This window comes from Passer montanus, unplaced genomic scaffold (genome assembly GCF_014805655.1).
Source record: "Passer montanus isolate IOZ18808 unplaced genomic scaffold, ASM1480565v1 scaffold32, whole genome shotgun sequence".
NCBI classification, from domain to species: Eukaryota; Metazoa; Chordata; class Aves; order Passeriformes; family Passeridae; genus Passer; species Passer montanus.
This window is the reverse complement of record NW_024367930.1, coordinates 3,566,558-3,594,523: the sequence shown is the minus strand read 5'-3', so window position 1 is coordinate 3,594,523 and position 27,966 is coordinate 3,566,558. Positions and strand designations below refer to the sequence as shown.

At 38.4% G+C, this 27,966-nt stretch overlaps 1 protein-coding gene across 5 annotated transcripts in view; it reads left to right on the top strand.

The window, feature by feature from the left end:
* Positions 1 to 27,966, top strand: part of TPK1 (thiamin pyrophosphokinase 1) — a 303,299-nt gene that overhangs the window by 174,447 nt on the left and 100,886 nt on the right. For 3 of the 5 annotated variants that reach the window (XR_005628163.1, XM_039715197.1, XM_039715198.1), the window contains 2 exons: positions 6,069 to 6,164; positions 23,941 to 24,087. Coding sequence is in view for 4 of the 5 variants with exons in the window: in XM_039715197.1 (XP_039571131.1) it covers positions 6,069 to 6,164; positions 23,941 to 24,087 (243 nt within the window). In the remaining variant the exon portion in view is untranslated. Of the gene's footprint in view, positions 1 to 6,068; positions 6,165 to 9,935; positions 10,064 to 23,940; positions 24,088 to 27,966 lie in introns of those variants that run through there. The other 2 variants (XM_039715199.1, XM_039715196.1) reach the window with 2 other exon arrangements.

Here is a 27,966-nt window from a genome sequence, read left to right as displayed (position 1 = left end):
GTAATGAGGCTTTCACCTGAATGTAAATTTCAATTATTTGGCTTTCAGAGCATAGGTTTCAACATGATTAATAAATTATTTTAGTCAATTTGAATGGCAGAGTCCCTTAATGTGCAATTGGATGATTGAAAACATCATGAACTCTAGGACTGGGGATGAAGCAACCCATACAGTATTAGGTTTGTACTGATGCCAGGAAGTCAGCCAAATTTGAGCCAAAAAGAAGAAAATTAAGAAGCCAAATTGCAGCCAAATATTAGGTTTGTACTGATGCCAGGAAGTCAGCCAAATTTGAGCCAAAAAACTAGAAGAAAATTAATTTCATTTAATTAAGTATTTTGGCTATTTAAATATAGAAAATAATTTTCACTAATTGCACATACTGGGTTTTTTCTCCATTTCAAAAATTAAAAGACAATTTATACAATTAAACTGAGTTAAAGAGAAGCTGTTCAACACTTTCGTTCAACAGTATTTGAAATTCCAAAAAATAAGTCAGTGAACTTAACTACTTTGCCTTCCTTACTTGCATCCTACTCTCCAAATGCAAAAGGCTTCCGTTCACTAATTTCCTGCTGGTTGTAATTCACATAGATAAACCAGCCATGTTAGTTTGGTGCTGTCATGTTAACTCAATCTTACCACCTATAGGAAATCTATGCAACTTTTATGGCTAGAAGTAGCTCAATTAGAGGTTCTTATTCTGCCTGTTTCTCTACAGTCCTGTATCTTTAAACATTTTCAGAAGTGTCCTGTGACATTCTCGCCTGTCTCATCTTCATCCCATACTAGACTTGGTTTTGATTCTGGTAGAGGTATTTTGGATTATCTGTGGAATACTGAGCCAACAGCCACTGTCTGGGTTTCTGCCATTTCTGCAAACAAATTTCCCCCAACTATGGGTGGTTTGTTGTTTTGGTTTTTTTTTTCCTTTTTGATACTGATTGAATGATCTGGCCTCAAAAACCAGCCTCCTATTACAGATGAGCTGGTAGAACATAATGTCTGTCACCTGTTGAACTTGTAGGGTTATGCATCCACATGTTTTGTCTTCTTTGCTAGGCCTGGTCCAAGACCTGCAGTCAGATCCTGCAGTCCATTTCTGTTCCTCTTTCTGTACATAGAGAAGTACTTTGCTTTAATCCATGTATGCTTTTTCCTAGAGTTGTTGAGTCCAATTCAGGATGCTAATGCTTGCCTGCTTCACATTTGTGTATGAAAATGTTGGGGAGGCCAAAACCTTCAGGTGGCTGCAGTTAGTGTATGAGGAATGTGAAGGCTGGAGTTATTCTCTGGGTGGAATAAAGAGGAGGAGGATACCAGAGGGGCAAAATGAAATTCCCTGTGGCCAGAGATTTACTTTACAAGGAAAGGGGATCTGGGAACCCTCTGCCTCCTTGCTCTTAAATGACCTCTTCAGGCTCTCCAAGGTGGAAATACTGCATGCCGATACAGTACAAGTGAGAGAAATACATTTTAGGGAAGTCTAAAACATATGGCATGAGAAAAGGCTGATGTGGACTGTCAGGTTCAAACCTCCAGAAGAAAAGGTGAACAGCAGATCATATTGTTGTCCTAAACCTTCTAATGGAAAGGCAGAGAGAAAACAAAAGAAGATTCTTCCTTAAGCTGAGGTAGGAGAAGAAGTAACAACCACTATTTGCAATACAAGAGATCCCTGTTTGACTCTGGGAAAGAAAATTTCACAAGAGTGGTCAAGCACGGGAAGAGGTTGCCCAGGGAAGTGGCATCTCCATCCTGGGGAGTGTGACTCCATTTCCAGCTAAACCTGAACTGGAAAGAGCCTTGAGAAACCTGAGCAAATCAAACTTACTCTTAGCAAGAGATCGGTCCAGATGACTTTGAAAAGTCCCTTTCAAATTAAATAGTTCTCAGAATCTACAGTCTTCCTCAGTTGGTCAGTGAAATATTAGGATAAAGTGGGTACATTACTGTTTGTGTAGGTAATGGCTAGGGGAAGGAGAATGTTTGGAGATAACATTTAATGTATATGGGTTTCTTAAAATTTATTTGTCAGTGCTCTGATTTTGAGAGAATCTACATGCTGTCTCCTTTCTCCTTGTTTTGCTTGAGGATATGTGGCATTAGCACTATACATAAGCACATCTGTTTGAGACTGATAGCTAAAAGTTGAGCCTCTGTGCTCAGGTATTGTTAAAAGACTGAACTGAATGTCACTGGTGCACCCACTGAGCACAGCAGATACAGGCTTCAAAAGATAGTGTTAAATGGTGTGCCGTAGGAAGACCAGAGATATAGAGTACACATTAGGATATTTTATGTATTCTAATTATGTTTCCATACTCAGAAAGATTGCAGGGGGAAAAAAAAAAAAAGAAAAAAAGAAAAAAAAAAAAAGAAAAAAACCAAAACCATTACATTCTCTTAATAAAAAATTAAGAAGAACATGGGAGAATGGACAACTACACACTGCTTTCTACAGATATACAATGTCCTGTGCTGTGTAACATTTCTAAAAATGGAGAAATGCCGAGATGTTCAGATTGACATTTCAGTGCCTGTCTGAATTCAGTGTCTGTTTGAAATATAGGGTTCAACAATCCTATTGTGTCTGACACACTCCTTCTTTAGCAAAGTGCCTCCCATAGCTGCTATAATAAGACAGAACAGCAAAAGTCTCATACTCTGTGCCTCATCCTATCATTCACCAAAGCTGTATTGTCATCAGATGAAATCTATTGTTTTCTTTCCTGCTGTGTGCTATTGATTTTTCTAACCTTTCCTAATGTTAAATTTGTTTGGCTTTTAAACTTCCGTACCAAAGGTTAATGTTATTTAGTTGAGCAGGTATCTATAAAACTACGTGTGTTATTGCCTATCTCGCATTGTTATATTGTCCTTTCATTAAACTCTGACTGCATTGGATATCTCTGTCTTGAAGATTTTTGTCATTCCAGAATAATGCAGTGAAGGTTGAAAGGAACTGCATTACTATTGTTTTCCAGTTCTGTGGCATAAAATATTGGACTTGATATGTCAGGAGCAACAGATTTATCTGAAGCTCTTATACCATCAGCGAACATGAACTGCGCAGACATTAATTTCAGCAAGACTGCAAAGAGGATGGAGGATCCAGTGCTGCTGCTTGTCCCCTCCCCCTGTTCAATCTGACCATGTCAGTCTCTTTGGCATTGTGGCAAAAGGAGCAGGACTAAAATCTCTGCCAGTTCTACAACTGGCTATCTGTTTGATGTGGAAAGAGAATGAGAAATCACAATTTAATTTGAAGAAAGTGGTGGCTTTAATGGTAGCACTCTATCACCATTTTTTGATATGATGATGTGCAAGTATTAAAGGTACAGGCAGTGAGTAAACAGCTTCAGGCACTTATAAGCACCAGCTCTTACTGTACTCATAGGTGCAGTACTCTGCCTCTAATGAACAGTGCATCTGACATCCCATTCACATATTTACGCTGCATTCCAGTGATATGTGTTTGAGGCCTTTTATTGTGAATATGCATAGAAAACAGTAGCAGGGCTGAACTTACGTTGTCTATGCATGGTGCAGCACAACTTTCTCCCAGAGCTGAATGACCTTCAGTGCCCTCCAATCACTATGCTAATGTTGTCTTGCCTTGGTAGTACCTTGCAGTTCCTCTAGAATAATTTTTTGTCAAAGAATATTCTGACATGCTGGGCAATAATTAAACTCAAAAGAAATGTTTCTAATAGTAGCATAAAATAATAAATCATAATTTAAGGTGTTAAATTATTACCATCATTAAAAAAACCAACCCCCCCCCAAAAAAAAGCAACAAAAACAAAAAAAACCCCAACAAACAAACAAACAAAAAACCCCAAAAAACCCTCAAAAAACAACCAACCAAAAAACACACCAAACCCCCCCCAAAAAAAAAAAAAAAAAAAAAAAAACCAAAAAAAAAAAAAAAACCAAGGAAAAAAAAACCCAGACACCTTGGTATTCCTTGTGTGGAAAGTAGAATTGCAGCCCACCTTCTGCTGACAAACCTTTCTGTTCAACATCAGGCTTGTTAATGACTGCAGGAAGGAGTATTTTGCTTAAGGAGTGGGAGTTAAATTTTTCATTCATAAATTGGTATCTATAAACCGCTTACTTCTGCCAGTGCTGTGAAGCCAAGGAATGGCCCTGGCAAAAGATGAAAAGCTTGACTTCTCTATTGCTAATTTAAGAGCTGGCAACTGAGGTTGTGTCTTCTCACATACTCAGCAGTAGCTGTCCCTGCCACTGATTTAGTCTTCATCTGTCATGTTCTCGAGCTGCTCAGAGGCTGTCTGAGAAATACTGAGGTCCTGTCTGTTCATGGTTTCTCACAGCTTGGTCTCTCTTCCCACTATCAATGCTGATATCAAAACTATCTGAGAACACCCCATCCTTAATGAATGTGACACTTTTTCATTTAGAGTGGCTTTGATAAACAAGTTCCCTTCAGTAGTTTTCAGGTCTGACTGAGCTTTCCTGAGTGGGACTGAACAACCCCCTGGGCTCCTTTCCTGGGCTCACTGGGTGTCTCTGGCTGATGTTGCCAGACTCACATATTCATTACGGGCTCCAGATGGCCTGTGTCACATCTCCTCTTGCCAATTTTACATTTTAGGTCTTTTCTAGAGAAAAGTGAAGATATGACAGCTCTTCAAAGAGTTTTGTGCTTAGCACTGAGTGTAGAATCCAACTACCTTTTCCCTCACCGCTTGGCAGGGGATGCAGCATCACTTCTGCAATGGAGGTCTCTGATTACATGTGCTGTTGCAGCTACATGCTGCTTCATCTTGGCAAGCCTATTATTACTACTTGAAAAAATATTTAGAGCAATATCAGGTCTCAAAAAGACTGCTACCTTTGACCAGTTTTCTTTCAGAAGTTTTTGAGAAGTGTAAGGGAAAGCCTGTTATTATCTTCTCGCTTTTCTCTTCTACTTTATCAAAATCCCCTACTGCCTGATGACTTTATTTGGTTTTAAATGCATTCTGGCTGTGTGGGAAAGCATTTCAGTGGTAGTGTATGTCTTCCTATTGGAGGGTTGTTACTTTGTTGCATGCAATTCACTAAACTCCATGCCTTCACTAATCTTGGAAATTTTGTCTTCTCTACCTTTATTTTTATCACCAAGGTAAAGGCAACTTTAGCATTTTTATGTTGGCTTTGTTGTTTGGGGTTTTTTCTGGTGTAACAGAGTAATGCACTTTATACACAGAGGCACACATACAAAGATTCTGTATTCTGAATGCTTTTCTCTTATCAGCTGTTATTGTGTATAGCAGAAACATAAAATCTGTCAAGTAAGACAAAGCTAAGATGCTTTTAAGGGAACCTTGAAGTGGTAGGAGAGGAAACTTCTAAATCCAATGTGTATGACTCTAATTTTAATTCACAATGCTGTATTAGGTATTTTTTATTCTTTAAACCTTTTTGAATAGTGACTTTATGTGGTAGATACACTTCACTTTTCCTTACTCAGCTTTTTATCAGAGACTGAGAAATTACTTTCAGTTAAGAAATCTGAACTCCTGCTTTTCTCTAACATGTTCTGATCCGTAATAGCCCAGTGCAAGGAAACTGTTGTTGAACCACTGTAAATTGACTGCAGTACAACTACACTCTTTCTGGGGTGCTTGAACACTTTTCTGTTTTCACATTTATACAGGTTTGAATGTATGTAGTGGAGACACAATAAGTGCAGTGCCAGACAGGACAGACATTTTCCTGAAAATTACCAATCACCCAGGGCTCACTACACCAGAATTTGCCCATCCAGCAGACCATTGTAAAACATCCTTATCCAAACTCACAGATGCACTCAAATGGCTTTGAGTATATACTCCTGGACCTGTCAAACTGTTGGTTCATAGTAACTAGTTCAACTGGGACCTACAGTTATTAGGCTCTGTAAGAGTCTTTTACTTAATCCTGCATCTCCGTGCAGAGACTCTGAGTGGTTGTCTGCAGTTAATTTCACCAAAGACATCATTAGTTCTCAAAATAGAAAAATTACTCTTTTTTTGTTGTTTTTTCCCTCTCTCTTTGTTTTGTTGCTTCTTCACCAGGGATGTGAGTTAATTGAGACCATGGATCAGGACCTCACAGATTTCACCAAGTGCCTTCAAATACTCCAGAAAAAGATAGAGAAGAAGGGCCTCCAGGTAAAGACAACACTTTATTTTTTCTGTGTTTCTTAGTGATTACTGTTTTTCTCATTGTATTTAGGTTAATCTTTCAAGTTTATGCTGAAATGAAACTATTTTCAGTAGCCTTGACATTCTGCAGTTTCACCACAATTTACTGCACATTTGTAAGCATTGATACTTCTGCTAAAAGGAATTACAAAGTGTGTCGATGAACAAGTGTTAGCTTTCTTAAAATGCAGCTTGTATTGATTTCTGCTAATGAACTACCCAAAGTGCAGAAGGCTGTTGTGGCTGGTGTTCAAAGCAAGAGTTCCACTTTGGCATGTAAATATATTTTCAAGTCTTGGCACACTAAGCCTTGATGTTCACCCCCTTTCTCTCCCCTTTCAAAGGGGAAATCTTATCCTACCAACATTACAAATGGTAAGCAATACCTCCTTCTGCAATATGTTCCCTTGGAATCAAAGGGAGACTTTGCAGAGCAACCAGTGCACTAAACTTAAAAGAACCCATATGGAGTTGTCCATCTCTTCCTGGGAAAGGCAAGGGAGGCAACATTCCCTCTCCCCTTCCACAGTTTAATTTTGGAGGCCCCCTTGCTTTGTCTCTGAGGTGCACAGGTAAAATTCCTTGGGAATTTCAAATGTGATGAGTCGGCAGCAGATGGGCTCTTGGGACTGTTGTCCTTTCCTCCCCATGGAATAGTCATTCACAAGAGCTGACCTCTCTCTTCTGCTCTTCATGTATGAGTGAAGAGAGGGAGCAGCTGCTGCATCTTTCACCACAGTGGGAACAAGAAGCATGTAAGAAAATTGAAACAATAGCGCAACATGGAAAGAGACGTGTAAACCTCTTTTCCCATTTGCATTGTAGCAGGATAAAAAAGTTGTCTGATTTCCTGAGATCACCATATACTCCAACAAAGCAACAAGGGTTTTAAATGCCAATACCCTTCTTTCCTGCTTCCCTCCTCACTCCAGGCTGATAAAAAATTCACCAGTTTTTGCTTAAGCTGCTTTAAAACTTCTTTTTCTTCTAAAGACAATAAATGTCCATGGGACACTTTGGAGTGCTGTCACACAGTGCCCATTATGTGCAGTTGTGTCTCAATACGTGTTCATCATGGGTTTTTTTCCCCATCAGTATAGACAGAGATGGAATGGTTTCACCATACACGTTTCTTACTGTCTGGCTGTAAGCCAGGAAACTCTTTATAAAACAGTTTTTCTTTCCCCCTATAATATATCATCACAAGAGCTCAGAGGCGTATCTTGGCTTCTAGGACAGGAATGGTAATGAATGCCATTGGAACAGATGAGCCACCTATGCCTAGGATTTGGTTTGAATTTGGCAAGTGAGGTGCTTTCCTCTTAATAGAAATGCCCTTTCAATGAATCTGAACTTAAATGCTTCTGGGATTCATTTCATTATCCAATCCCAGCTATTGCTAGAGAGCGCATTTTTTTTAAGCTATTACAAGAAGTTTTATGATGAATAATCAATGTGTGGTTAAAATAACAGCAATGGGAATATGACAGCTACACCAGGTGTATTTAAACAATAAGTAGTCTATTTGTAAAAGTTTGAGTTCTGTGATCACTCTCACAGTAAAGCTGTGATTAGTTGACTAAAGGATACCACACTGTGATTTTTGAGGATATTTTGTAAAGTACAAGCCTGAGTGTAATTGCAGTAATTGTGCAGTGTTCATGCCAATGCACTAAACCTAAGATTTCAGTTCAGTTATAATTGTATGCTCTTACATTTAAAAGATGTGCTTTAAATACAATCTGAGTTTTTCAGAGGTGAAAGAAGTAACACAGATAAATTTGCTAAAACTAAGCACCATGTTCATTAAATGCTAGCTACTTCTTGTTTGCTGTGCCTGTTCCATAAAACATAATATGATGTTATCTTATTCATGCACACTAGATAAAGGATAATGCATTTCTACTTCTGGTCTTTTGCATTCTCTAAGGAATTTGAAGAAGTCATTGACTCAGGGAGATAAAATGTGAAACTTAAGCAAGTGTAAGACTAAACTGTATTACAACTCTATAAATTATTAGTTCAGTTTCTATTTTTCCCTTTGTTCAGAAGCATTGCATATAATTCTTTAGTAGGAGGTTTGGTGGTTCTTCAGAATGTCCTGATAATGCAGAGAGTAACTTGATGTCTGGTTCCTTAATGACACAGAGATTCTAAGCGCTTGCAAAATACACTGGCCTCAGTTTATGCATGCAACCTCTTGGCTCTTCTGAAACTTTAACTTCTTTAAATACCTAAATTTGCACTTAATTTAGGTTTCTTTATGGGTAACATTCTTCCATAAAAAAATGTCAAGTGGTACGGCAATAGTCTGTTGGCGCCATAGACATAAAATCTTTAAGGAGAATGCTAATTTTTTTCAGTGAAGGAAGCTGTGGTGACCTGAGAGGTACACACAGCTGAGAAGAAAAGGAAGTCCAGGGTCTGAAAATTAGAAGTGGATAAAAAAGGGGTTCTTCATCTGCATTTGTGGTTTTTGACCTCAAGGACAAACTTGCATGTCACAAAGTGGAGTTATCTTCCTTCTGTAAAATGTCATAAAAGCTTTTCTTTTAGCAGAGAGTGTTAACTAGGTGGAATATGTCTTCCTGGTACCAGAAAAAATATGTATGTCTCCAGTTTTGATTTTTTCCCCACTCTATCTAAAGCACTTGTCAAAGAGGAATAAGACAAAGAGACACTACAAATTTGTTTTCCCGTGATTTATAGTTGAAGTTACAAAACAAGGAAGTTATCTCTTTAATATCTTAAAAAATTGATGCCACAGCCATGCTGTGTTTGCTGCTATTTCTAGAGCAATATGTTAAGCTGGGAAGTTAATTGCATTCAATGCATACCATGGATCCACAATCCCATGAGATAGTTTGTCTGGATGAAATTCAAGCGTGAGTAGCTGAGGTATTTAAAACAGGCGTCCCTCCATTGGTCAGAGAATAAAAGTTAGCATTTACTTGCTATACTGAATGGATTAAAATTTCTGCTCTGATTTATCAGTCACCTCTATGAAACTTCTATGTCATGGAGGTTTTTGAACTCACTTGAACATATGCAGGTGATATTTTGTTCCAAAGGGATCAGGTTTGTGTAATTTACTTTCCATGTCTCTGTGCCATTATCTTCCTCCTTTTCTTTCATCCTATTCATCCAAATAGCTTTTGAAGAAATAACTTTTGAATAGAGGAATAGCATATTGAAAGACAACCATAACAAACAGCTTTCTTGGAGGTCAGCAGAGTGAGAATTCAGGTGAGGTAGACAGTCAGTGCCCCTGCTTGTAAAGAGGGATGCAAAAAAAAAAAAAAGCTTAGATTTTTACTGGTAGTTAGTTTGATAAGAGTCTTAGAAATTTCTTTACCATGAGGAAATATACAGCTAGAGTTGATGGTCTGCTGAGATACAAATCACCTTGTTAGTTTTTGAACTCCTTGTTAAATGTAAAGAGCAGTAATTCTGTCTTCTGGAATAATTAGCCAAATTCATGACTGCTTTTTCCTTATTTCTCAAAAAACACTCTTAGAATAGTTTCTGAATCCTCGGGGTAATTATTTTCTGATTTACATTGCATATTTTGGTTGCATAGCCAAGTCATGCAGAAAGCAGCACTGCGGTCATTCTGTGAGATCTAAGTCACCTAGTTATATGTGTTTGTAATTGCATACTGCAGTGAATTTTAGAAAAAGCAGTACCCTTTATATGTGCAAGCTAGAATCAGTCTTAATCTTCCCTCTCCACAGCCCTAATTCATTTGTGAATTGCATTCTATTGGATGGCTGAAGCAATGAAATACCACCAAGAGAATCTGACTCCTGAAGTTTCTTTCCAACCTAAAGGATATTAGATATTTTTCTTTCTCTTTCTGCATGACTGTGAGTACACATGCACACACATGCACATGCAAGTATGTATATAAATGCACTCCTTTTCTGGTAGTGTTCCTTCCTGGCCCTAATTGGTGCTTTTTAAATGTCTTAATGACTCTGTCTTTATTGCTGCTTGCTCTGTATGTCTTTCACATTGTTTATGGTCTATTAGGTGTGCACATTTTGCTTTACTGCTTTAATCACTATTTTATTCATTCTGTAGTTATGTGAGTACTTTCCTTACTTCATTACAAGACCTTCAAATAAACTTATGTCTGTCTGGTACTACTTTCTGTTCTTAATTTTCTCTCATCTTAACTAACATAAGCTATTTCAAGAAACCAACTGAATAGGCAAAATGATAGGCAAGCTTACAATGTCTCTTATTTAGGGATCAACAGATCTTGCATTAGAAGTGTATGCTATTATCTTTGATTTGCAGATTAGAAAGCAGAAGTACAGAAGCAATTTGTCTACAGTCTGCCAGCATGCTAGTGGTATACTTGGGAAAGATCCTGCAATTCCCAATATTCATTAAATGCTCTTTCAATAACAGCATCTTTGGTCTCACTCAGATTGTAGCAGCTCATGCCAGTGAGAACTGAAAATGTGTTTATCAATTTTGCATCTTCAAGAAGAATACCCATAATATAAAGATAGATTTAAGCCATTATCTTTATCTCAGAGTTACAAACTGTACTTTCCTTAACTGTTTCATCTAAAATACCATTTAGTCTTAAAACTAAGCTCTGGGACTTTTCATTTAGCTTTATTATCTTTTCTGCTTAGAAAAAGTTAAAGCAGCTCATTTGGTTATATGGGCTGAAGATATAAAAAATGAGTTTTATTGAAACCCACATGCCTTTTAGTGGTTTAATGTTAGTGTGTTTAAATTGATAAAAGCACCAGTGTCAGTATGAAAAAGGGAAAATATCCAAACCAACTCGTCCTTAAAACCCTTGGCAATAAAGGGATACTCTACGAACATTTCCATTTTAAAATTACGCTTCAGAGGTTCAATCAGTCAGCAGTCTAGGGTATTAATTCTTTTAAGTGAATGCAAGCCTTCTTCCCTTTCTACTTTTAAAAAAGTGTCAAATCAGTCCATTTTCTTTTATGCTGAGCAAGGCTAAACAAGTTAGTGAAGTCCTGTGTTTATAAAGTGCCAAAGAGAGGACAGTGATGTTCGTGTATCACCTTCAGCTGTGCAGTGTTCAAACACCTTACTAAGCCCTCTCTAGTTTGTCTTTATATGAAGAAAAAAAGGCCCTGAAGGAAAACCCAAAGTACCCTACAACAAAAATCAGAAGATTCTTTAAAAGAGAGTAATTTTTTATATAAAGACAAGTCCCACAGATAAAGGGTATAATTATTGCAGATACTGGGGTCTATTTGGTTTAGTTTTAGTTTTGGCTATCAGTTGAGGTTATTCCTGATGATGTAGCCTTTTTTAGCAGCAAATTGATCAGTTTCATTTCCTGACTAAAGCATTATTTTGCTGCTCATGTTGGTAGTTGGTAATTTCCAGATGGAACACTGCTTGTTTTCATTTCTGAAGACTTTTGGGTATCCAGAATAGTAGTGGGAATGGCTCTTAAAGCAAAGCTTAAGAATGAGGATAGTCTGTTACCAGGATTTGAGAACAGGGAAGTTACAAAAATACCAAAACAGGGGGAGAGGCAGACTGGAAAATCCCAAAGCTGACATGAAGCTGAAATGTGAAGCTTTTGTAAGAATCACAGAATGGTTTGGGTTAGAAGGGACCCTAGGAATCCCTGCTTGTTTTCATTTCTGAAGACTTTTGGGTATCCAGAATAGTAGTGGGAATGGCTCTTAAAGCAAAGCTTAAGAATGAGGATAGTCTGTTACCAGGATTTGAGAACAGGGAAGTTACAAAAATACCAAAACAGGGGGAGAGGCAGACTGGAAAATCCCAAAGCTGACATGAAGCTGAAATGTGAAGCTTTTGTAAGAATCACAGAATGGTTTGGGTTAGAGGGGACCCTAAGGATCATTTGGTTCCAACATACAGCCACAGGCAGGGACACTAGACCAGACTCTCAGGGCCCCATTCAGCCTGGTCGGGAGCACTTCCAATGATGGGGCATCCAAATTTTTCCTGGAACCAGTTCCAGTACCTCACCACTGGATGAAGGGACCCTAGGAATCCTTTGGTTCCAACATACAGCCACAGGCAGGGACACTAGACCAGACTCTCAGGGCCCCATCCAGCCTGGTCTGGAGCACTTCCAAGGATGGGGCATCCAAATTTTCCCTGGAACCAGTTCCAGTGCCTCACCACTGGACCTGAAGGACCATAACAACACTGAAGCTTGTAGATTTATCACCAAATGCTGTGTAGAAGGAAGGACTGAAAATAAGCCTGTTCTCTTTTGGTGACACTACTGAGTTTTTCTTCTTAATGCTTCACAGGAGAATAAAAATGCAAATGAGATATATTTTAGGGGAAGTTAAATATGTGTAATGAAAAGGTTCTTATTCTGTCAAGTGCTGCATCAAAAGATTTTTCATGAGTTATTAATAGTAATCTTCTTCATAAACCTTTCCTGTCCAAAAGAAACAAATGAATCTGAAGAGTTTCCTGTTAATTCCACTTCTAAAATGTAGAATTTCATAATACTTTTCAACGGGAGTAAATCCCTCCTGTAGGGCATCATACATATCCTTGAAGACTGTTTTAGCTTTTAAGGTCCAAGTCTACCTTCAAGAAATGCAGCATCTTATCCATCTTTCTCACTGCTGAATTATTTTAATGCTTCCCATTGTAAAGGCATGGCAGAATGCATTTCTTATAATACAGGATATCAGAACTTGCCAGTTCCTAAAGAGAAACCCTAATATCATGTAAGGTGTCTTCCTGTTCCACTATAGCTGTGAGCATCAAGACTCACTGTGTATCTTTGCCTTTAAATAATTTTATGGAAGTATGGGTGTCTGCAAGAACACAGTGCATCACATACAAAGAAATCTTCTTACGTAATCCTTGTATGCTCTGCTGGGGCTTTTATTGGACCTATGATGATAATTTTTGTAAGACACAAACAGGGCAGGGATTCTGGAGAGCACATTGATTTCAGTTTGTTTGTTTAAAAAAGTTAAATCCCATATCAAACTTCAGGGAGAGGAAGAACGAGGGGAAAAATACTGTTTATTTAGGCAGGGGATTCAAGAGATCAAGGATATGCTCATTAACCAGACTGCAGAAGCTAATGAGGAAGCCAGCAACTGTTCTCTCAACTTAGTTAAAGGCTAAATATATTTGAAGCAGAAAGCGTGTGGTTACTACAGGCAATGTACTGTTCCCTTTGCAACTACCAATTTTGCTCTGTTTGTAACTTTCTCACAGGAGATGTGATTCTCCTCCCCTTTTCAGCTCCTTCTGCTTTGCAGGAGCACAGCTTCCCTGAGAGCAGCTCTTGCTAATGTAACTGCCCCCATGCTGGGAAAGTGGTCGGGCTACAAGGACGTATCATTATCCTCAAAAGACTGTCATACTTGCACTGGCATGGACGTGATCATGGATATTGTAGGGGGAGATCTTGAACAGCCATATCTTTTGACACAAGGAATTTTTTTGCAATTCAAGGACTGAGACCTCAGTTTGTGGCCTGAGATTGTCATAAATAACTTGGGTTTGGTTTTGTTGGGTTTTTTTTGCTTGACACATGTATACTATGTTATTATGAAATCTCGCATCAGTTACAACTAGTTTTATTAGATTTTGTTTATAGTTAATGGAATGTAAGTTTATTGTTAAGCATATTAAGAAATTTGAGCTAGAATGATAAATTTTAACTGCAGATTATAATAGAACATTTTTTTCAACTCAAATTGGTCTCTTCTTACTAAATTGAGATGCCTGTCAAGAATGACAGGTTTTTTGGCTGTTGTAGAGATAGTTTCGTAAAAACTTCTAGCAGTTTTCTACATTCCTGAGTGTAAGAAACACTGGCTTTAGAGAGCACACTTTCATAACTTCATGAGCTGCAGTGATCTGGTCCTTAAAGCAGAGGGTGAATCAGTCAACAAATTAAATTTTCCTTTGGCTTCTTTTTTTATCCAATATTCAAATAAATGGCTATTAAAATAAACTTATTTAACCTAAGTAATGTATATAAGAATTCTTCCTTACTGGTTTTGGATTGTTTAAGTGGTTTTTGCCATAATATATTCCCTCTTTTTGTAATATTTTATGGCCTTTAAACAGCCAAGAGAAACAGTGAAATTGTAATATTGGTAAAAGCTTTTGAAGCGGTGGTGGCTCTTCCTCTTCTTTTCTTTTACTTATCTAGAACGGAGTATTGGGGCAGAGGGGAGAGGAAGGTATTATGACCATTGGAAAGTAAAATTGCATGGCTACACAGAAATGTTTTAGCCTGTGGTCCTGAGGCCTCATTGTTTTCTGCAATCCTTTGGCTCTTCCTGACATTTAACTCTGCACCTCTTTGCTGATACCAGTGCTGTTCAAGAAGGGGCAGAGGGATGTAGAGTAATTTAACTCTTAACAAATATTGAAAAAATGAGGCAGCCTGATAACTTATGAAAGGCCCCTACAGTATTCCCACAGTAAAAAAAGGCAGTAGTTCAAGCTCAACAAAAGTAGGGACTGAAAGGTCTTCATAGTAGAGCTGCCCTGGCAACCAGGCTTTACTAGGTCTGATGCTAGAGCTATTCCTTATTAAATCACCTACCTTTTACTTTGCCACTGACAGGGGATTTTCTCTTCAGCTTGACTAAAAAACCTATTGAGTTTCCCTTTTAAACAACTGAACAACTAAGTACTGAACAATTAAAGCTCAATATTTTCTGCAAATTAAATGTGAACATAAAATGTTTACAGCTTCACAAGCGCCTCCAGTTTAAGAAATCATGCTTCATTTCTTTTTAAGTGTGTGGCTAAATTTATACGGTCTAAAGAACAAAGTAGAAAAATAAAAGACATTCTGTAATTACTCAGGCTATGTTTAACTTACCTGCTATAAATACCAAAACTACGCTGATGAGGAAAATTGACACCCAGATCATAATGTACTTCCTTCAGTATAAAAATATGTCCAGCTTCTTTGAAACAAATGTATAAATTCAAGACTTCTCTCTGCAAGTCTGCACTCCCTTAGGGAAAAAAAAGTCATTGTGTACTGCCCAGGTATTCAGTGAAATCACTCAAAAGAGGAACCGTTCACAGAATGGGGCCTGAGAGACACAGGAAAAATTTTCCATCTTTAGTTTCAGTTCTTCTATTTTTCTCTAGAGTATAATAGGACAGGTTATTATCCCCTTGTTCATCATGAAGATTAATGTTCAGACCGGCTGAAAATATTACTGTTCTGTTGGGACCTATTGGGAGATCTTCAGGCCTGTGTGAACCTGAGTTTAAACATTTTAAATAGTAGAGCTAACACCTCGCCCTAGCTAGACACAAGTGCCTCAGGCTGTTGTGTCCTCTGTGATGCTGCTGTGGGAGACTGAAGGTCCTCCAAAGCTCTGCCTTACTTGTGACATCTTTTATACAGACTTCTAAATGTTCACTACTGCTAAATGCTACAGTGGGAGTGTCTGAGCTATTACTCTTAACTCAGATGAAACAAAAAAAAAGTGTGTGTGTGTGTGTGTGTATATATATATATATATATATATAATGGAAACAGAGCTTTTTTAAGTTTCTCCTTAAAATCTGTGATTCTTTTCTTAAAATTTGACACCTTAACTTAATATGACAAAAGTGAAAACAAAACCAGGCAGAAAGTTATTTTAAAGAAATACACACCTGGTCTAGGAAGTCACAGGGAAAGGTCTCAACTCAATAGTGTTGAAGTCAGTGTTCCCAGTTCATGGGGATGCGTCTGTGGGCAGCTAGCAGTGTTTCCTATGGACACCCCTGGTGACAGAAATTCTACCCCATTTCTTCACAATATCATAACTTTGTTTAGCTTCCTTTGTGGGCTTTCCAAGGGTCCTGGACCAGCATCTGAACAGGAGCTGAAACAGAACTACACGAAGTTGTGGTGGGAAAGGAAACACACGTCTTCTCTTCAGCTCAACCTTCTAGAGAAACAGGCACAGTTATGAGCTGTCAGGTTTGTGTGCCCAGGTGCCGGTGGAGTGCACGGGTGTCCATGAGGAGAGGCACAGCTGAGCCCCTCAGCCCAGGCAGGGAAGGGTGAGGGAAAAAGTGGGACAAAACGGCCGTGTCAGCATGAAGGGGAAAGCAGAAGGAGGGGCTTCAGCTTCAGATTCCCCTGGAGAACCCTGGGCAGAGCAGGTGGATCTCTCCCAAGGGAGCTGCAGCCTGTGCAGAGGACCCCATGCTGGAGCAGATATCCATCCATGGAATGCCATGGTGGAGTAAATATCCATACTGCATGCAGTGGAGGGCCCTGTGCCAGAGTAGGTGGATGTGCCCTGAAGGAAGCTGCAGGCTGTGAAAACAAGCCCACACAGGAGCAGGCTCCTGTAGGAGCCACAGGATGTGGGGGACCCACGGCAGAGAAGTTTCTTCCTGAAGGGCCGAATTCTGTGGAGACAACCCCAGACTGTAGCAGAACAGGATAAGGAAGGAGCACCAGAGAGGAGCTGGTATGAGCTGATCACAGTCCCCTGTTTCCCTGTGCCACTCAGGGGAATGGTGAGATAGAGGAGTAAAGAATGAAGGAGTGAAGCTGGGCCTGTAAAAAAGATGGAAAGGTGGGTTTAGTTTTGTAATTTTTTTTCCTCTCTAATTTGATTTTTAATTGGCAATAAATTAAATTAATTTTCCCCAAGTCAAGTCTGTTTTGCCTGTGATGGTAATTGATAATTAACAATTTCCCTGTCCTTGTCCTGACCCATGAGCTTTCTCATCTCATTTTCTCCCCCTGCCCTGTTGAGGAGAGGGAGTGAGAGAGGCTGGGTGAATGTCTGGCAGCCAGCCGAAATTAACCCACCACAGAAACGTAGGGAAATCAAAGGGAAGTTGTCAGGGCTCATGGAGATGTGCAAAGGTGCATACACTCTCACTGATATAGGATATAGATCATGTGTGTGGGCCAGCAGGCAGAACTTCCAGTGCCTGATCCATCAGGTGCTGGGTAGCCAGGGACCTTCCTGTACAAGACTCTGCCAAGCAGGCTGCAGCAGAAGCCACAGTCCATGGCTCCCTGGTTTGGATCATGATCTGTAGCCACTGGGGGAAGAATAGAGGCTTTGGAGAGACTCCTTGTAACAAAGAGCCTCTTCCCTGTGCAGTGTCCTTCCCACCTGCTGACACTGAAGGACTGGGTTAACCCCCAGCACAGGCTGCAGGCTGGCTCTTGTTGAGGGATGTGGGATCCACATGGGATAAGGCATCAGCACAGAGGGTGGGGGCCCTGCTGGCTGAGAAGCAGTGGGTTGTGCTTGTGTTGCCCTGCTGATCTTGTGACACCATGGAAATATATTGGAGGGACAGGGAGGAAGGCTGCTGCGGTAAAGACTGAGAGCCAGAGTTAAGAGAAATGTGGGGTACAAAGCTCACAATGAACAGATTCTCTTGAAGAAGATTTTTTTCCTTCCTTTAATTGTTCATTTATGAGAGTTTGTAGTTATTTTCTTATTTTAACTCCTGGAGGCAGAATTCAGAATAATTAAAACCACAGCATGTGCCCAACACAGCTTTTGGCGCTGGAATTAAGTGGCTGTTAGATCATTGAAGATACTTGCTAGACCATTTTAGTATAATTTTTCAAGGGCCTTTTGCGTTGCTCCTAATACAAATCCAAATTTTTTTCTTAGGGATATGACAGTTTAGTTCTTGATTTCACATTTCCATGGTGGTGATACCACAGTGCACACTGTGGATTACAGTAGTTCAGTTACGGGAAGAGAAAGGTTAGCTTGTGAATGTTTTTCATACTGTTTTAAAAGATGAGAAGATTTTATGATTTGTCACAAGACAAATGATTGATAGTCCTGGAATCCTTGTTCATTCACAAAATAAATGTGTCTGGATCAAAACCAGAACACATTTTCCTACAAAGCATCAGTAAACAGATTGCTTGAAGAGTTATAGTGCTTTTACCTACTCAGCACAACATGGTAGCAGTCAGAAATACAGACAACCCTTCACCCAGAAAATCCTAGACGATAAGGAATTCCACTGACCCTGATCTCACATGCAGAAAGAATTGTAGAGCTTTGCTCCAGTTAACCAGCAGTAACAGAGAAGGAGTTGTTGGTGTCCCCTCTCTACCTCAGGCACAGCGAGCATTGTTTGACCAAGGTCATACACAAATATTCAGTTCAAAAGCAGGAAGTCAAATTCAGATTGCTTGGAATCCAGCAGTTCACAAGGATTTTGTTGATTAGGTTTCTTCAAGTAATAAAGAATTAAGTCAATGGTTATGAAATTCATGTTGCACAAAACTGATGCTAGCTTATGTTACATATGCTCTCAGACATTCCATTTACCTGCAGAGGGCAATGCCAAAGCTTCATTTTTTTGAAAATGAAATAGTTATTCAACCTGAGATGTAAACACAAATGAATAGTAAAAACAATCTTAAAATGTTTCCAGCAACTCAAATCTGTTTCTAGATTTTGAGATTATCTTTCTCATTTCCATCTTACCATCATGCATGTTTCTTGCTTTAAGCAGGCAAATGCAATCTGTTTGCATATTTATTGTCATTACCAGAGAGAATTAACCTCTTATTTGAAATAAAAAGCATTACCAGTAGAGAAAACACTTGGGTGAAACTGTAAGAAAATGAAGATAAAAAGCAAGAAATGCTTTGTGAGAAAGCTGGATTAATGGATAGATTATAGATTAATGGAGTCAGTGAGGTGAGGATGAAGCTGATTGAAGGTTATCATCTCAGGTACACAGACAGGATGGCAGCCTTTTAACTGAGAGCTCTTGTTCCCAGGAAGAGTCACAAGCAACAAGAAAATTCTGGCTAAAGTAAAGAGGATTCTACTTGAGCAAAGTTCAGATGCTGCTGTGTGGTTCAGCATCTCGTTTCTACAGAAATGAATTTCATACCTTTTATGTAAAACACTGAGCTAGGAAGCCAGTATAATCAATTCAAGTGGACAATATCTTGCTACATATTTAACATTGGATTGTGGGATTTTAGTAGTCCATGAAATTTGCACTGCAATTTTGAGGATGACAAAAAAAATTACTTATCTGGCCAGCACTAGAGCTCTGGCACAGCCATGGGCAAATGAGTCAAAATCTACTCTGACCCATTTGTTATCAAGGGAAGTGCTTGGCATGTTTTCAAGTCTTTGGTACTAAAGCTGATGCAAAGACTAGAAAATAATTTAAACCACATCCTGTGCTGACAAATTGCCTTATGAAGAAGAAAATGCTTTTCTTGTAAACTGCCCAAAATTGATGAAGTGACAAACCAATAAAGCAATAATGAATGTAACATTCACACTACTACTTAACTTCATTTTTCAACATGAGATACTTATATATGTGTATATAATATATATATATATTTCAGCATATAATAAACTTCCAGTATGCCATGCATATTACTACAATAATTTTGTTGTCTATGTCATATTCCTTTTAAAATTAAATTAAAGGAATCATCTTATGAGTTCTAGAAAATTAAGAAAGGCTGTGGAGATGAAAGGATTTCAGTGAAGTGAGAAGGTGCTAAAACCCCACTATGTTCCAGTCAGATATCTAAATTGTAATTGGCATGCTAATATCTTGGATATTAGCAATGGGTGGTCTCCATGATCTCAGAGGAGGGGGAGGTTTAGTCATGACTCCAGAACTTTTACAAGGTCTTGAGCACTCTTGCCTTTTTTTTTTTCCTTTAGGGGAGATCATCTTTGCAGTTCATTCAGTGCTGCTGGTTGTTGTTAGAAAATTTGTTTCCTTTCATCTACCCTGAAGACTGTTACCTCCCTGAGACTTAGGCATTTTTGTTTGCAAGTTGTCTGGCAAAAAGTGAACTCATGGGGAACAATGTCCTTTGAGTTGTCTGTCCTCTCCCTGGGGAGAGCATTTCTTATCAGAGATAATGAGTATGGTTTTGAAAAGAGTGTGCATAATTTGCTGTCAGTCGGAGCATTGGACTTTCATTCTTGCATGTCATGGTGATGCTGACATTGCAAAGCTAGGTATTGCTCTCTTTTCACCCACTCCAGGCAGTTCCCAGCTTCCTGTGTCCTTAGATGCATGTTCCTCGGTCATAAAGTGAAAACCTTCTTTGTATTTAACCCATTTATAGTAGAAAGAGGAATGTCAGCTGGGCCAGCTTTCACAGTGTTTAATTTAGCAAGCCTGCAAAGAGTTTACAAGCAGGTTGTCCATTTCAGAAGTTTCTGTGAAAGTGGAAGCAGAAACCTGAGCAACTTCATTCTGATGTGGTGAGAACCTCAGCTCCCCTTGGTTACTGCACCCTCTAAATTACAGTTTGTGGGAGAACAAAAAATACATCCCTGAATTGCTAGCACAAAATCTTGCTCTGTGCTTTCATTCTCCTGTTAACTACTCTGCTCTTTGATAGTGACTTCTAAAACTTTCTCAAGACATGCTAACTTATTGGTGTATCTTTTAAAGGTGACTGGATCCTACCCTTAGATCTTCAACTATTTCTAAGTTAAAGCTTAATAACCTTTAAAGATACTATGCTTTTACTTCAGGTTATAGAGTCCAAGAGAATGTGCCTGCAATGATATAAGCTGTTCTCCGTAGTTATTTATGATTTTATGTCCTTTTTTCAGGAAATGAATGACACAGTGTGAAAACAAATTGTGTAAGGGGACTGGTGATGGGACATTTAAGTGAAGCCTGGACATTTCAATTGAAGTACATTGTGGTAGTCAAATGTTGCCTGCTGGGCTCATTAGCAGTAACAGGATTAATTCTGTGGCCTGTGGTATGCAGGAAATCGTAGTGCAAAAATGAATGGCCTTTCTTCTCTGTAGTGTGGAAATATCTAAATGTAGCAATCCTTGGGTATTCACTTTGTCTTAGGTTCTAGAATGACACTGAGTTGTGTACATGCTTTCATGGCACATCCATTTTCTTAAGCTCTTGGCAGAGTGACAAGGAGCAGTGATTGCAGTGAAGGAACTGATTTTTTTGTTAGTTTGTGATTTTCGTGTTGTGTTTTTTAGGTTGCTTTTTTTCAACAGAAGTGATAGCTTTAGGATTAAAACATTTTTGAGGTTTTGGTTGTGCTTAGCCTTTTTGGGTTTTTTTCAATAAACAAAGTGTGAGTGCCTAGACCTTCAAATAAAGGCTCTAAAAGTCCTACAATGTCTGGATACTTGTCACTTCTGCCAAGATTATCCAGTGAAAGGTGGTACTGTACTGTCATAGAAGTGCAGAATTTGAGCTTTTCTCTCTGTCTGTTCCTCTCATACTCCAGCTGGGTTTGTTTGCATACCTGCCACATGCTTGTTTTTTTTCATTTTCACAATCCGTGCAAACCCTAAATAATAGATACATTCCCCTTTCAGATGTCTTTCTTATCCTTGTCCCAACACAACTCAACCCCATACCTCTTGTTTATGAATGCCTTTTCAACATGACTACTCCATGCTGTATTGATTTTATTTTCTTCCTTTTTGGTAACCAATCCACTGCACTGTTCCAATGGACTGAGTAGGACTTTGAGCAAGATTCTGTATTACTTGAAAATATAAGAAGTGGGGGGTTTTCTACATTTTTCTTCAACTTACAGTTATCTGGCAGTCTCTGCCACAGAATTTTGCGGTTCTGTGCACTTCATAACTTGAGCTGGGTACTGTATTTCATGGGAAGCACATGTGTGGTAATACCAAAGAAGGGTTTACAAGGGAAAGAAGACATCTCTAGAATGTTATTGCATCATTTCAATTCCAAGTCAAAGGAACTCTGTATTTCCTTCATTCCTACTTTTTATATTGGTACCACTCATCAAAGCCAAAAAAAAACCGAGTTCATGTATGGTGAGGCATATGCACCAAGAAACTGTACAGTAGTTTCTTGGTTTCTTGAAGACTAATAGATAGGCTAATATTTGAGCTTCAGTCCCATTGCTAGGAAGAAAAACAACATATATGTGAATGCTGATCCTTTGTCAAACCACCTTAAGTTCATGGTGGTTCCAGGTTAGTAAATCTGATTTTCTCCATGGCCTCTCTTAGGGAAGGAGAGGAGCATTTTAGTGCTGGCTGTCTGGTAGGGAACTGATGAGTGTTGGTGGGTCATATTAGTAGTATTATTTTCAGAGAATCAATCCACCCTTTTAACTCACAGTCATCACCAGTCAAACAAAAGCAGTTTGTTTCTAAAGTGGAATCAATAAAAGGGAAAATATATTATGATATTATGGCTTAGCTGGAAACACATGCTTTTTACCTTTTGCTATTTTGTCTTCTGTTTAAGGGTAAGTTTTCTTACCATCCCTATTCTCTTGGTTGTACATTTGGTCTGTGTGATCTATAATCTGCACAGAAAGTACATGCTGTCAGCAGTACAAGGATAGGGGTTTTTTTGTTTCACGGTTTGCTGCTAGTGTAATACGTTATATTGATCCACTCTGGCCTCTGAAGAATTTTCCAGGTGTTGATGAGAAAGACAGTATATCTCTTCAATACCTTAATTTTCATGCAAAACAATATTCAGCAGAATCATAAAGCCCTAGACCTGGTAATAAAAATAGAAGCTGATGCTATTAATACATCATTCCAGATACATAGAGCACCATTATGTGGCTCTTGGGTTGAGTAAAATTTCATATAATCACAGAAACCATAGACTTAAGCTTTGTAAAACTGGAAACTTAACCAGATGGCCATTGTCAAAGCAGCTCTAAAGACTTCAGAGCTGCAATGTCTTAGGGCCCTAGATGTGACTTAGCATTAGCATTTTAAAATACAATTACTGAACATAACTGATCTACATTATGGAAGTGATAATAATAATAATACTTTGCACTCAGTTACCTTTTATTTAAGTACCTAAAAGCTCTTAACCAAGCCTTTTGTATACTACTTTTCTGCTTATAGAAAATGAAGTGTTCAGTCTGGAACACCTGAGTGAGAGAATTGTGCAGGAGCAATGCTCAATTGCTCAATGCTCCAACTCCATGGCATATTGCAAGCAGTGAGATGTGACTGGGACTGGAGAGTAACCAAGCCTTTTGTATACTACTTTTCTGCTTATAGAAAATGAAGTGTTCAGTCTGGAACACCTGAGTGAGAGAATTGAGCAGGAGCAGTCCAACTCCATGGCATATTGCAAGCAGTCAGATGTGACTGGGACTGGAGAGTGCTCCTGTGGCTGTCTGTCTGTGACAGCTGGGAGGTGATGTCCTAGTCACTTGGGGCAGAACTTTCTATATGGTACTACTTTTAATCTTGAGCAGGGCCAGCCTTTGAGTGGTATTGCTTGTACATTGAAATGCTGTATGGCAGGAATGAGAATGACACATAATTGTTTAATCTCATATTTCCTTTATTTGCTCTGTGAACTGTGAGCATAATAACGAAATGATGTAAAGAACTGGGGATTCTGTGGCTCAGATATACCACACTTACCCAAGGAGCTTCCATGTGGAGTGATATGTCCTAGATTCTATATATTGAGGACAGACAGGTTAGTACTTTCAAAGACTGGCCTGTATTTTAAGGAGAATGTTTATGTCCTTCTAAAAAGTGTCACATGTTGGCTGTGGATTCGTGGTGCTTTAATACTCAGCTTAAAAATCACATAATGGTATTTATCAGTAATGGGAGTAAATAACTGTATTTGACATTTGTTTTTCTATAGTCAGTAGTTTGTGTTTTTTCTTTTTTTTTTCCCTCAAACTGATTTTATTGTGGATTCTCAGAGTCCAAAGATAATTCCTGAGACTTTTCTTGGTGAGTCTTTTTGTTCTGTCTTTTAGGTTGATGTGATTGTGGCTCTGGGTGGACTTGGAGGACGCTTTGACCAAACAATGGCATCAGTGGAAACGCTTTTTCATGCAATAAATATCACTCCTTCTCCAGTGATAGTTATCCAGGAGTGCTCGCTGATTTACCTGCTTCAACCTGTAAGTGTTGTGAAAAGTTACTTTGTAATAAAACTGAACTTCCACCCACGGACTTGACACCATAGGACTTGTACCATTAAATGCTCACTTTATCAGCTGTGTTCTGTAGGGTCAAAGCTGAAATATAAAATACATTGCAGGCAAGTGGACAGCAAATGATGGGCTCTGAATTCCTCCTTTGGAAAAGATTACATTTCATTTGTTCATGATAAATTTGTTTAAAAGGGGAGAAACAAGAAAACCAGAAAGTATGAAAACTGAATTGGACAAATATAGAATATTGATTATAAACAGGAAAAAGTAAAACTAACCTTTTACATTATATTCCAGTAAGTCTAAATTTAGCCCTCACCCCTTTTGCATGTTGAGGAGCAATACAGGTGTCGTCAACAAAAGGAACAAAGAAAAGATGTGAGAGGATGTTAAGAGGGAGTTCCTGATGCAGGTAAGGCAGAGCTCCTGTGCAGTCTGAATGGCGCAGTTCATTATGATGGGAATCTATCTAGCGTCAACGGGGGAATTTATTTAAGGTGTGTTATTTCTGTGGTTTTTCAGATCTGTTATTGCATTTATTGATTCATAAAACAGCACACACAAAATATCTTGCTGATCTTCTGCTTCTGAGATTTAAATTAAAGACAAATCTAAACATCAAACACTGTTCTCTAATGGTGATTAATTTATTTTTTTTCAATATGTTTTCCCCTTGACAAGGTTTCTAAAAGCTTTCCTAACTTTTCAGTTTCTCTTGGAAAGCTTATTCCATTAAAATAAAAAACATTCGCAGGTAAATTTGACACAACCTTGCACCAGATGTGCTTCAGTGTAATTTGAGAAAAGCATTAATGAAGTTCTATGAGATTATAGATTTAAAGCCACAGGGGCAGGTGCTCTATTAACAATTTGAAGCACTGTGTCTGCAGGAAAGGTAGTAGGCACAGGAGCTCTTTTGCCAATATGATGAGGAATTACTCTGATCATTAGTTGCACAGCTAAATAGATGGAGGCAGCAGAGTGAGGGGGAAAGAGAAATAAAGGATAACTGTTTTTAAAATCTAACAGTCTGGAGTAACTTGCTTGTAATTGATCTGTGAGTGCAGTACTTTGCTGACAACTGTAAATTTCTTTTAGGGTATTTTTAAGGACATGTTGAAGAGCTGAAATAAAGTGGACAATTTCCAGTTTAACTTACAAAGCTCTTGCTAAGACTGGAAAGATTTATAATTATTTTCATTCATTTTTTCCATAAGCAGCTTTAAAGTGCAAAAATGCCTAAGGTTGCTTTCATGAGTCTTCCATGAATAATTAAAGCCTTTACAACTTGAAACAAAACAATACGATCTGTACATTTAAAATAGAAATGGGAGGTTGCTAATTGTTTTGTTTTCTGGAAACTTCTTTTTTCTATTTTTAATAATACCGTACAAAAAGCTTTTAATGTTTTTTTTTTTAAGATGGGCAAAGTTCCACAGGAAACTTCAGGCTGTTTCTAGCATACAGAAATAAGGGCCAGATATAGGGGCAGGCCATTTAAACAATCTTAGTGCTAAGTTTGACACAAAATTGCTTTTCATTGTTGGTTTAAACTTGTCACTCTTGGCATCTTCAGTCAACTGTTGCGGATAATAACAGATAATAACATTAATCCTGCATAGTTGGTAGTTGTTTTTCTTTTAAAAGGAGTGTAAATTTTTTCTTTTAAAAGGTGAGTAGTTTATAAAGTGAAAGAAACAAGGATCCTAAGTTTGGAAGTACTCTCTCTCTTTTTTGGTTGCTTGTTTTTTTGTTTGTTGGGGGTTTTTTTTGGGGGGGGGAGGGAGGGGTGGACTTTTCTTTGTTTTGTTTTTTGGGTTTTTTTAATGGAGTTCAGCTTGATATTTTTCTCTTCCAAACAGCCACAAACATGACATCTTCTCTTTTCCTTCTTTTCCCTTTGTAATTTAAAATCAAGGTAGGAGGGAGTTTAACACAGTGGGAGACCCACTGACATTCGAAAGGCAAGTCTGGAAACTGTGCAATAAATGAAGCAAGGTTCTGAGATTCAAATGCTGATGCAAATGACAAAATTGAGAGCATGTTGCTTTTTCTATAAATGTAGAAGAGAAACTTTCTGTCTTGGGAAGAAGAATCTGATCTTTATTGGATTCTTTGGATAAAATACAGAGCAAAACATAATTATGGTTTTGTTTGCAAATAATGTTAGCCTTTGATTCATTGTAGCAGGAGAGTGGTTCTCTGTCATGTGTACTTAGGCAGAGTCTAAAGTATTTGGATACAGCACATAGACTGGTAATTCCTTGAGACGCCTAGGAAGGATAACAAGGGGAGCAACAAGTCAAGCTGCTGAATTTATAGTTACCAGTGCAGAAACTAAGAGGAGGATGGTGTAAGTAGATATCGAAGGCCACCAAAAATCTATTAATTGTTTGAAACAGAGAGATTTCACGTTGTTACGATGTTGGAGAAGAAGGTTGTGGTAGAAGAAATACATCAATGTTTAACATGCTTGTAAAGGGTCCACAGCATTGCAGGAAACATTATGGACTTGCTAAAAGTCTTCAGGGTTGGAAGAGGAAGACAGCAAGGACAATGCCTGATTTGGGATCCAGTGCAGACTTCCAGGCAAGGTGGACCAGCTAAACAATGCCTTTTTTTATCAGCCAATAACATTATCCAAGTGCTGAATTCGAGTACATTATCCAAGTAATTACAGCTTTGAGGCATTTCTTGGGAAATAGACAGACAGTGCAAGTTTTTGAAATATATAGATAAAAATGTTTTGACATGGAAAGTGAAGAAAATCTCAAGGAAGTAAACTCTCTAATGTTCATTTCTGACCTTTAAGGATGAGCTCCGGTAAGGAAAAGAGGAAAAAGATGGGAATAATTACATCCCATAAATTCCTGTCTACATGATCTCTATGGAGAAACTGGGTGGGAGGCAGAAATGTAGATATATAGACTGTAAGTATGTAAATGTAGATAAATTAATTCCAATATATGTCAAACCACTAATAAAATATTGAAGAAAATAAAGCAGGCATGAAATGAGTTGCACCTAAGGAAGGGCCCACACAATGAGAACATAGTTTGTAACTACAGAATTTATAAATTGACAGTGAAAGATTTTCTTTTGTCTGAATGGGAAAGGAAAACTAATGACAAGCAGCCTAAATGAGAACATTTGCTCAGTCTTCACTAAAGCAAAATGTTCCTTTGAGCAGATAACCAATACAGTTAAAATCAGTGCCAAAGTCTGAGCAATTTAAATTGCTTCAGAGAAAAAGCAAATAAAAGATTGAGCTGCCTTTGATTCTGCCAACTCCAAGGGCTGTTATTTTTTGTGTGCCATGCAACACTAATTAGGATAGGAGTCAGAAACAGGGAAACTTTGTAAGAATTCTAGGATGTGATGCTTGTTATGAAGCGTTTTTTTATCTGATGATTGGAGTTTGAAAAAAAAAAGGCAAAAAGGCAAAAAAAATGTACCTGTGTACTGAATAGATGTCATATTTCATTCTGTACTGGGGGAGGGAGGAAAGCTTGAATTTTTAATGAGGAGTAATCAGTCTTTATAAGCAGGATATTTTATGCAAGAGTTCATACATTTTATGTTCAAAATTTGGTAATATCAATTACCATTAGACTATACCCTGGCTGAAGTGCATAATTTCCTTAGAGTCATGTTTATCATGCTAGCCATGCTCAATATGAATGGCTTAAGGTTTCACATACATACTTTCTCATTTTCTGGTTGTGTGCTTCTCAGGAGTACAGAAACATTAGCTTCTGTACACTGAGCATAAATTATCTTTTATCTGTGAGTTTTATGGCAGTTTGTAATGCAAGGTAATAGGATTTATGACCAAGAAATGAGAAG